The sequence below is a fragment of the Lactuca saligna genome, chromosome 4, assembly GCF_052625555.1.
Source record: "Lactuca saligna cultivar CGN05327 chromosome 4, ASM5262555v1, whole genome shotgun sequence".
In the NCBI taxonomy this organism is placed as follows: domain Eukaryota; kingdom Viridiplantae; phylum Streptophyta; class Magnoliopsida; order Asterales; family Asteraceae; genus Lactuca; species Lactuca saligna.
Window position 1 is genome coordinate 314,720,569 of NC_136420.1, and position 10,112 is coordinate 314,730,680.

General features: G+C 33.9%; 1 protein-coding gene across 1 annotated transcript; it reads right to left on the minus strand.

Annotated features, from left to right (window-relative positions):
• Positions 1-5,919: 5,919 nt before the first annotated feature.
• Positions 5,920-10,112, minus strand: LOC145044002 (Transducin/WD40 repeat-like superfamily protein). Its single transcript, XM_078992806.1, has 15 exons — positions 9,923-10,112; positions 9,644-9,823; positions 9,366-9,466; positions 9,081-9,184; positions 8,918-8,953; positions 8,748-8,833; positions 8,584-8,651; positions 8,380-8,487; positions 8,172-8,291; positions 7,953-8,096; positions 6,739-6,847; positions 6,518-6,654; positions 6,396-6,431; positions 6,206-6,306; positions 5,920-6,073 (listed from the first exon to the last, which is right to left on the minus strand). The coding sequence occupies exons 2-14, from the start codon at positions 9,804-9,806 to the stop codon at positions 6,214-6,216; spliced, it is 1,305 nt and encodes a 434-aa protein (XP_078848932.1). The 5' UTR covers positions 9,807-9,823; positions 9,923-10,112; the 3' UTR covers positions 5,920-6,073; positions 6,206-6,213.

The window sequence follows — 10,112 nt, forward strand, 5'->3', positions numbered from 1 at the left end:
GATGTTGGGATGAGTTAGCTTATGCTCGGGAAGATAAATTCGAACCAGAAAACCACTCACAAGGTGTTCACGACCGCAAACTAGGTTCACGGCCATGACACACCTCCTATATATATATATATATATATATATATATATATATATATATATATATATATATATATATATATATATATATGGTGCTCATTTCCTCTTCAGTTCTCCTCTTCCTAACTGAGAATGCTTCCATTCTATCTCAATTATCTTCGACAGTAAACCCTCCAAAGCTGCAAAAACGTAAGTGTTTCAACCTTAAACTTGTTATACTTGAAAGACTACTAGATCCTAGCCTTGATTCTTCATGATTCACCATCACCTTCATGAACTTGAAGGGATCACGGCCGTGAACCCTTCATAGATTCATGGGTCATGAACACCTCATGAGGTCGTGAACCTCGTGAGGCCGTGAACCCATTAGGGTCGCAAACCCATCCTTGGGTGGTTGTGAACCTTCTTCAAACATCCATTTGTGGGTTTAACACTTCCTTTAGGGTGTTTCTTACTACTTTAGGTAGTTCCCTGTGCCAGTTAGTAGTTATAAACACTAATTGTATACACATATATGTGAATATATGCCTTATAGGATCCAACTGTGCTTTGGGACTTCAATTGGGAACACATGCATCCTATACCTATTTTACTTTCCAAGATCACTCACAATTAGGTGAGTTCATACCCTTGTAATCAACCTTTTTATTGTTTTAAATGCTTTTATGGGGGATACAAATTGAAAACAATCGAAATTGTGTAGTATAAACATTTATATCTTTACTAAACATCTTGTTTAAAACCCTTTTCAAACTGCTTATTAAACTCCTTTCAAACTTATTTACTTTCAAAATCATATTCATTTATGTATTAGTGTATAAGTATGCTTTAATGGACTTAGGACTATTGTTAATAACCTTGACTCATATTCCTTGTATGGTTGTGGGCTTAGGGTAGGATACACTAGTCCGACTGTCGATTAACTCATAGTTATACCTGCTAAATACATATAAGAATATTAAATCTTACTTTTAAAAATTATACTTAACTCAATTGTTCAAGCTAAGCAATTGAGTCTTTTCTACAAATCAAATACAAAACAAACATACTAGATAACTATAATAGGTATAGTTTAGAGAACATATACATATACATATACATATACATATACATATACATATACATATACAAGAACAGGAAAGAACATATACATTTACCAACAGGAACATATTCATTTAAAAAGGGAAAAATTACATTATAACTAGAACTAGATAACAATAATGTGAAATTCTATTTCATGGCACAGTGATACACTTGTTGTGCTACGTTCTTGTAACCAGAGTCTCATGGAGGTAGAGCGTGAGTTTGTGTAAAGATGTAACATCCGGATTCCCAGGTATCTTATTTTAATTATCTATTTTGAGTTAAATGAAGGGACTAGGCGAGTAGACGCTCAGACTCGCCGAGTAGGATCGCGGATTCTTATCCAGATTAATGACCGAACTCGATGAGTCGATGCGTGGACTCGGCGAGTCCGCACTGTAAAGTAAAACCCTAAATCTCAGGGCCTAAGCCCTATTTAAAGGCCTTTATGGCCTTCATTTGCGGCCACTACACCCCTGAGAAACTCTAGAGAGCAGAGAGATCGTTTTTGGTGCAAGAGGAAGGCTAATCCACCATTTCTTGTGTGCTTTAGCAAGAAGAAAGGAGAAAGGACAAGCTAGGCGAGTTGGGGAGCTTGGATCTACTCTCATTTGATCAGAGGAAGCTGTTAGAGGTACCAATCTGTGCTTACTCTCTTGATTATGATGTTTAGTTGAATCTAGGGTTTCTATATGCATTATTTTGGCTTGAATTTGGAGTGGATGAGGTCCCAAGGTGAAATGATTCTTAGATATGGACCTCAAGAGGTCCAGAGAGTCCCTATAGCTATTCTTTATGCCATCCCTTTTGAGTTATGCACCTAGGTAGCCATTTTAGTGGTTATTTCACCAAAAGAAGCTTTGGGTGCATTGCATGTGAGTCAAGTTTCGACCTTTACATGGTTTTTGGTCATGGAGAAGTTAGATCTATAGATTGGAGAAGCGGATCTGACCTCAGAAGGTCATTTGAGTGTGATTATGGAAGCAACTCGCCGAGTTCATAAGTGGACTCGACGAGTCGAGTCGGGTTGCCCCGTGATTCGCGACCTGTGATAACCATTGAGTGTAGAGTTGACTTAGCGAGTCGAGTGAGGACCACGGGCGAAGAGGACATGCATGGACTCGCCGAGTCATGCGAGTGCACTTAGTGAGTCTGGTCAAAGTTGACCATTGACTTTTGTTGACTTTTAGGGTCTGGTCAACAATTGGACTTGTGGACCATTTGAAGGGTAAAATGGTCTTTTAGCCTTCTTAGAGGACATGAAAGAGACTAGTTTAGCCTGGAGAGCCGTTATTGATTTGAGATAACTGTTTATGTGTTTAGGTGGAGGCTAGATCAATGCACACGTGTGCGAGATTATCCGAGATATCCGAGGTGAGTCTTCTCACTATACTGTACCTGGAAGGGTACCTATGTGTGACCGAAAGGTCTTGTATGCTATGAGATGTATGTGCTATATGTTGTTATGTGATATGCATGTGCTATATGCTGTTATGTGATATGTATATGTTATGTATGTTATGTATGATAAGGACCGGAAGGTCAAGATGACATGGACCGGAAGGTCAGGTGGTTATGGACCGGAAGGTCAAGACGGGTAGGACCAGAAGATCTACCGGAATATTGGACGAAAGTCCCCTGAGACACCTGGATCGGAAGATCTCACAAAGTTATGGCCTGGAAAGGCGTATGTGTTGTATGTGGTATTTTGAGGAACTCACTAAGCATTTATGCTTACAGTTGTGGTGTTATGTGTTTCAGGTACTAATGGTGCTATGTGTTTCAGGTACTAGTGATGATCGCGGGAAGGAGCCGACATGATTCGTACACACTCGTGGAGTTTATGTTTTGAGATTCTGGGATATGTTTTGTGATGATAACATTTGATACATCATGTTTTGACATTATTTTATGAGTAAATGTATGTTTTAAAAATGAAAAATTGTTTTGAAAATATACGGTGTTACAATAGATCTATACGGGATTGACCATCCTACACCTCGGTGCTAGCTACAGTGGGATCTACAGGTCCACGGGTAAACAAATGTCATACCTTTTCGGCGCCTGAAAAACGTCGTGTACTTATACTAGGTCGATCAAGCATAGTTATTAGTATAAACATTTTATTTACATTGCTAAAATAGAACAAACAAAAACGATAAGGTCTTGGTAAGAGACTACATTTTCATTACAAGCAGTAAATATATGATTTTCTGGGAAAACAAACAAACTTTCTTATAAGACAATCATAAACCGTTTTCTAAGGTAAATACAACATTAATGCCACTAAATTGCTTATGAAATCATCAGCTTAAATGTTGAACTTCTTTTTCAAAATAAATTGTATCCTCAGGTCACCAGTAGACAAGTACAGATGGTTAGGTTTTGCGAAGACGGAGCTTACTCAAGATTCGTCTCATTATTTTGATAATACATTCATTTTTGGTGTCATTTAAACTTTACAAAGAACAGATGTATTAACTATACTATTTAATGCAATGGATGTTGTTGCTTGATTTACTATATTGCATTGTTATGATGTTGTACATGATGTCCTCCACCCTAGAACGTTTCCGTCGTTCCAGTTTTGGGGTGTAACAATTTAAATACGTACCAGGAACCGGGTATTACATGCTTCGTCGGTGGAATGTTGTTTATTGACTGGGGAATTCAAAAGGGAGAGGTTTGTTAGGATAACAAGAAGACAATCCCCATTAGAGTTTTACTCTGGACATGAGTTGGTCAAATCGGGGTTCAGTTAGCCCAAAGATGAAGATCGTGAAGGCAAAACTGAAAAAGGCGCTCGAAGCTTTTAGTTTTATAGGCTTGAGTTATAGGTGAACATCCTATGTTTATCATGTATCATCAATTGGTGAATGATAGTTAACAAGGGGATGATTAGAGCATTTTTGGTTTGTTGTTTGACCCTTTACCCATCCCCCGCTTGAACTCATCTCCCACTATCCTACGGTCGTGTAAGCTCCATCCACAATGGAGGCGGTGAATCTGACGATGACCATTTATGTGATGATTTAGGGCTTTTCATATTTTGTCTTTGGCTCTAAAAAGAAAAATTAAAGATTCCCAACTTGGTACCTATCTATGTGATGTCAACAAAGAAGAGATAATGAGCACTAATGTGCAGCCATGTGGTATCCAATATGGCAAGGTTACCTGCTTGACCCGATAAAAGCCATAAATAACAAAATTCTCACAAACATGAGGCTTTATTAACCCTAAAAAACTACAAAGGGTAAAACCAACATTTTTCTTTTGAAAACTTAAGAACGTTTATGTTATTTTTCCTAGCTTATGGGTTGCAGAATGCATTGCAAAAGTTACAATGCTTTGTTTATGAGAAAGGGAATTATGAGCTTGCACGTCACATCACTCTCTTGTGCGGGGCATACGATTATATTCAACAACAATTAAATTAGCTCATATTTAAGAGGCGTATACATTTATTTGTACATGTTTAAATTTATCATTTTATTTCTTGTTTATCTTTCCTTCTTCTTTATTGAAACAAATGAGTTAATAAATATGAAACTACTCTTAAATTTAAATAATATAAAAAACTTGTAAAACATAAACGTATCAATAACATAAAAAAACTTGGAAATTATGAAACTTGTAATATATAAACAAAGCCTCAAAAATGTTAGATTCATTAAATAAAATAGATAATTAAATATGAATGCATTCTAGATGCAAAATAAAATTAAAAAAATTCATGAAAACATATTCAAACTAAATCATTAATACAAATATATATAAATTCAAGTGCTAATGTAATAACCATATTAATACAAACATTAATCCTACAATCCTACAAATAACACTTAATACAATTAAAAAATATATAATCTTTTTAAATAAAATTATAAACTGCTTAACAGGTCAATCTGTATGTTTTTCTGACAAACTCATATACGGTCTGTTAATAAACATATGAGCGTGCTAGTAGGTTGGTGGATTGATGGGTTGAATAACCCAACCCAAACCCGTTTATTTTCCAATCGTGTATTGTAACGCCTAATACAAATAGAAGAATTGGGGGGGGGGGGGGGGGGGGGGGGGGGGGGGGGTTTATATGTATTACAATCGTATTTGGAATTTGTTTGTTTGTTTTTTTTGTTTGTTTTTTGTTTTTTTTTTTATTTGAATGTCATCCCTTCCATGCTTTTGGTCTGTTGGGCTAAAGTTGAAGAAATATAAAGCCCGCTTTCTTCTCGCTTTCTGTTACCGATCGTATATATGATATAACAACCAAAATTTTTACCGATCGTATATATGATATAACAACCAAAATTTCTAATTTTGTTACTCGCACGTCCCAAATTATTTTCTTTAAATACTCTCGTTAAATTTTTTAATCTAGTTTTTTTTTTTGTTTTTAATTTTTTAAATATTAATATCATTTAACTTATATTCATTTATTACATCCTTTTAAAAGATGACTGAAATTTCACAAATAAAGTTGTAATTGATGGTTTCTAAAAAGATGAAAAATGCTAATTATAGTATGTGATTTAAATCTTTTCTTGTCATTCAAGTTACCCGGTACTGAAGCATTTTGACCAGACCTAAAAATTTTTGTGATTCAACTCTTTTCTTTCAACATATTTTGTAAATGTTACCTTCATTTTAGAAATAATTGTCTCCCATATTTTTAATTATGTTTGGTTAGTAAGGAAAGCTTTCAAAAAAAAAAAAAAAAAAAAAAAAAATAGCTCCACAAAACCATCATAGTCAACACAAACTAGCTTTCAACATTTTAATACAAAATTCTCAATTCTTGAAATAAATAAATAAAAAATCAAAAATTATCGAAAATATTCTCAAGTGTTGAGCATTTTCAATCGCACCTCCATTTCATCTCTTCGATTTTAAGGTAAAGACACTGTAATTCAAATGCATCAATAATACAATACGTTACCTTTTTTTTCGATCAATTTATGCAAACAATATTTCACTTTTTTATACAGCTGAGTAGAAAAGTAATTAAAATTTAAAAAGTGGTTATAGTTTTTACCTTAATAATTATGGAATAGCAATTTCAGATGAAATTCTGAGCTTTGAATCTGCCCCTCCACTTACCACACTATCTCCATTCCACCAATCAGCACATAGCACCTGTTGATTTTTATAAAAAAAAAAAAAAAATAGTTTTATATAATTTAGGGAATATAATTTTTTTAAAAAAAGTGTGTATTAGTGTATACCTTATCCTCATGTGAATCAATTATAGCCAATGGCCACTGCAACAAGTTAACGAGAGATGAAAATTAAAAAGTGAATGATTAAATAAAAAAATACGTAAAATTAAAAATAAATAAATAAATACCGCAGTTCTCAAGTCCCATAACATAACTTTTCCATCATAAGATGAAGAAAGCAAATGAAACCATGAAGTTTTATGCCACTTGCAAGCACTTATCCAAGAAGTATGTGAAGAAAACTGGAAGCTAGGAGCCAAAGTTCCTGAAAATGGAATTATTATTTTAAAAAAAAAATTAGGGTTTACTGTGTGTAAAGTTAGGGTGTTTTTACTGTGTGTGTGTGTACCTGGTTTGCGAGGATCCCAAATCCTGAGGACAGGATCGGAGCAACCACCAGCAATAAGAGCAGAGCTTTCACCTCCGATGTCGATGCAATTCACCACTTTCCCACAAAACTATATTTTTTATATAAATATAAAAATATATATATTCTTTTAGTAAGTTTCTAACCTTTTATTCTAATAAAAAAAGGTTAATATCATTTACAAAAAAACGTTATACAACTTTATTTTATTTTTTTCCTGAAAAAGACTGTTATGCACCTTATTTTAGAGAAAGGGTAGTTTGGGGTAATCATGAAATAAAGAGCATCTTGTTGGTACAGGGGCATTATGGGTATTTTATATTATTTAGTTGTTATGACTGATAGTATAAGAGAGTAGTGGGATAGGAATTGAGATATGGATCTTTTGTGTTAACCTGGAATTATTTCCTTTTGGGAGATAATAGTTAAGGAATTGCATTCTGTTCTTTACATTGTGTTGTTCTTGTTGTGGTTACTGATTAAATTAAGTGAGTTCATAACAAAGACCTTGTATTTTTCCATTTCTTTCGATTTGGCACTTTTAGTAGTTTTTTTTTTTTTTCGAAAAAATTTGTCAAATGTGAGGGTTTTTTTGGGGAAAAAATAAATGGTTGAAGGCTTTTTAAGGAAAATAAAAAGATAGAGGGATGTTTCTGAAAAAATGAAAAAATGCAAGGCCTTTTTATGAAGAAACTTGAAGAATGTGAGGCTTTTTTCTGGAAAAGAATAAAAAGTCTACGGTTTTATTTTGGAAAAAATTAAAAGGTTGAGGGTGTTTTAGGAAAAAGAAAAAGCTGAGGGGTTTTTTTTTTTGTAAAAAATGAAAAATTGCCCCAAAGAAAAAATTCAAGGACTTGAGAATTTCTGATATATAAGGTTTTTTATGATATTAACCCAAAAAAAAAACAAATAATATTTTTAATTTAAAGGGTTACTCGCAATAAAACAACCTTAAAATTTTTTTGGATTAAAGTTTTTTTTTTTTTTTTTGAAAAAGAGCTTGTATTTTTTCATTTTTTCCAATCTGACCATTTTAGTCAGTTTTTGCCAAAAAATAATGACTACACGCAAGGGTTTTTTCGAGAAAAACTAAAAAAGTTTAGCGTTTATTTGGAAACATTTAGAAGGTTGAAGGTTATTTTTTTGAAAAAAATACAAAATATAACAATAATAATAATAATAATAATATATAATACCATGTTTATTGTATCTTTTCCTGTTTCAATATCCCATCTTCTAATAGAGTGATCCCATGATGCTGAATAAATTGTTCCATATTCAGGCCAAACAACCGAAGATACACATTGACTATGGCCCACAAGTGTAGATACAGCCTCCCCCTACAATATATATTTTTTTATTTTATTTTTTTAACCATATTATCAATATACTTTACTTTTATATAAAAAATATACCTCTGATTGAGATTCTTCTTCCTTGTTCCCTTTTTTCCTTTTCTTTACTGATACAATATCTGCTTCATTACACTCTGTTTGCCACACATTGATTCTGCAATCCCATGAACCTGAACATATCTGTAATGGAGGAGGAGAGAGGTGAGAGATAGTGGCAAAAATGTAAAAAAAAACATTAAAGATTATCGAGAAAAAATAAAAAAATTACCAAATTGCCATTAGGCTGTGATGCAAGGCTTTGAACTGAAGCAGTATGCCCAACAAGAGTTCTGAAGGAACTAATCTTTAGGTTTTCTGATAGAGGCTCTGGATCAAACTTCAAGTTGAAAAAGAAATTTTTTTTTTAAATTTTTTTAGTTGTTAATTAACTTAATTTGTTGAATCAAATATCTTTGTGAAAATTAAAAATCACCTTCCAGAGTTTCACAGTTCTGTCTTTTGATCCGGTTGCAACGACCTTATTGGTGTCGTTTTCATTATCTGAAGATTTAGTGAGAAATAATGAGAAAAGAAATTTAAAAAAAAATATATGAAGATTTAGTTTGTGAAACGAGTGAAGAGTTTCATAATTCATACCTTTTGATTTCAAAACACCAACTGATGTAATTGCACCATTATGACCTTCTAAAATATGTGTACAATTTCCTGGACCTTTCCATATCCTGAATTTGTATATTTGAAGTGAAACATATGTTTTTGTTATTTCATGAAAAAAGAAAAAATAAATAAAAGGGTTATGAAAATACCTTCCTAATCCATCGTAGCAACCTGTCAAAATGAACCTTGCAGAAAGAAAGAAAGAAAGAAATTTACTCAGTTTCAAGAAATTGTATGTTGAGTTGACAGAAGAGAAGAAGAAGAAGAAGAAAGGTGAATTTGGAGAAAAAGAGGGATAAGTCTAGGGCTTACTGATTTGAGCCATCAACTGCACTGACCCAATCATTGTGTAATGAAGGATCTTCTTCCTTTCGTGGAGCTACAGCTTTTATGTATTCGATTTCTAGGGTTTTTTCCTGAAGTTGTATCATGATGTGACGATAGGTTGAGAAGATTAATAACATCGCTTAAATGTAAATCTTCTTGTTTTGTTTTATCAATGTATCTTTCTCAGATTACAAGCTTTTATATTGAATTGTTTAGATGATGAATGTGTGATTAATCGCTATGAATTTTAGGGAAGAAAGATAAGCATACCGCTGAGATTCCTTTGGCGAGAAGAAAGTCTTCAAGTGACATCCTCACTAACTCATTATCAATCAAGAAATCAAATGGTTCATGTTTCCAATCATCGTTTCCTAAACAAGAGTTAAAGTTAGATGACATGAAAGCAAAACTAATTGGTGAGCAATTTATAGCATTGAATCATTGATCTTCGAATTGCGGATAATTTCGTATAACTATTACCGAAGTCATGCTATTTTTATTGGTGGCAAAATCAGGTTAAGCAGAAGCGTAGTGTAAAGATGAATAACCTGATTGAAGAAGGCTATTAACCACGGACGAAAGACCACTCCTTGTGAGGTTAGAAGGGAGGGCAATGGTCGTTGTCGGAGCTTTGAACGGCGGTTTAAGCTTCGTAACAAACCGCACCTGTACTCTTCTTGAAACATCTTCAACATCTCTATCGATATCCATCTGAAAACGCAGTTTAGCTGCAATTAACAGTGAATTGTTCAAGAACTCGGCGCTGGAAAAATCGATAGCAGCACAAATACGAATGAAAAAAGACAGAGAAAAGAAAAAACACGAACCTTAGCTGTGGGGTCGAAGGAAAATCGACAGCTCCGGTGTTGCTATGGGTTGCGACGGTCTCCGGCGAGGAGATGGCTAACGACGGCGAGCAGGGATGCGCTTGAGGAGTGGCAGAAGCAGCGATGGATTGGAGGCGTTCTTTTTGTGGCGATGTATAAGGTTTAGGTTAAGGGTATATTGGTGAAACAA

What these genes read in the sequence shown, in the direction of transcription:
- LOC145044002 (XM_078992806.1), bottom strand. Translation starts at nt 9,806, where the DNA reads ATGGATATCGATAGAGATGTTGAAGATGTTTCAAGAAGAGTACAGGTG. An exon ending in GCAGTTGATGGCTCAAATCA is followed by an intron (nt 8,954 to 9,080) that starts GTAAGCCCTAGA and finishes TCTTTCTGCAAG; the next exon opens with GTTCATTTTGACAGGTTGCT. An exon ending in GAACTGTGAAACTCTGGAAG is followed by an intron (nt 8,488 to 8,583) that starts GTGATTTTTAAT and finishes TTCAACTTGAAG; the next exon opens with TTTGATCCAGAGCCTCTATC.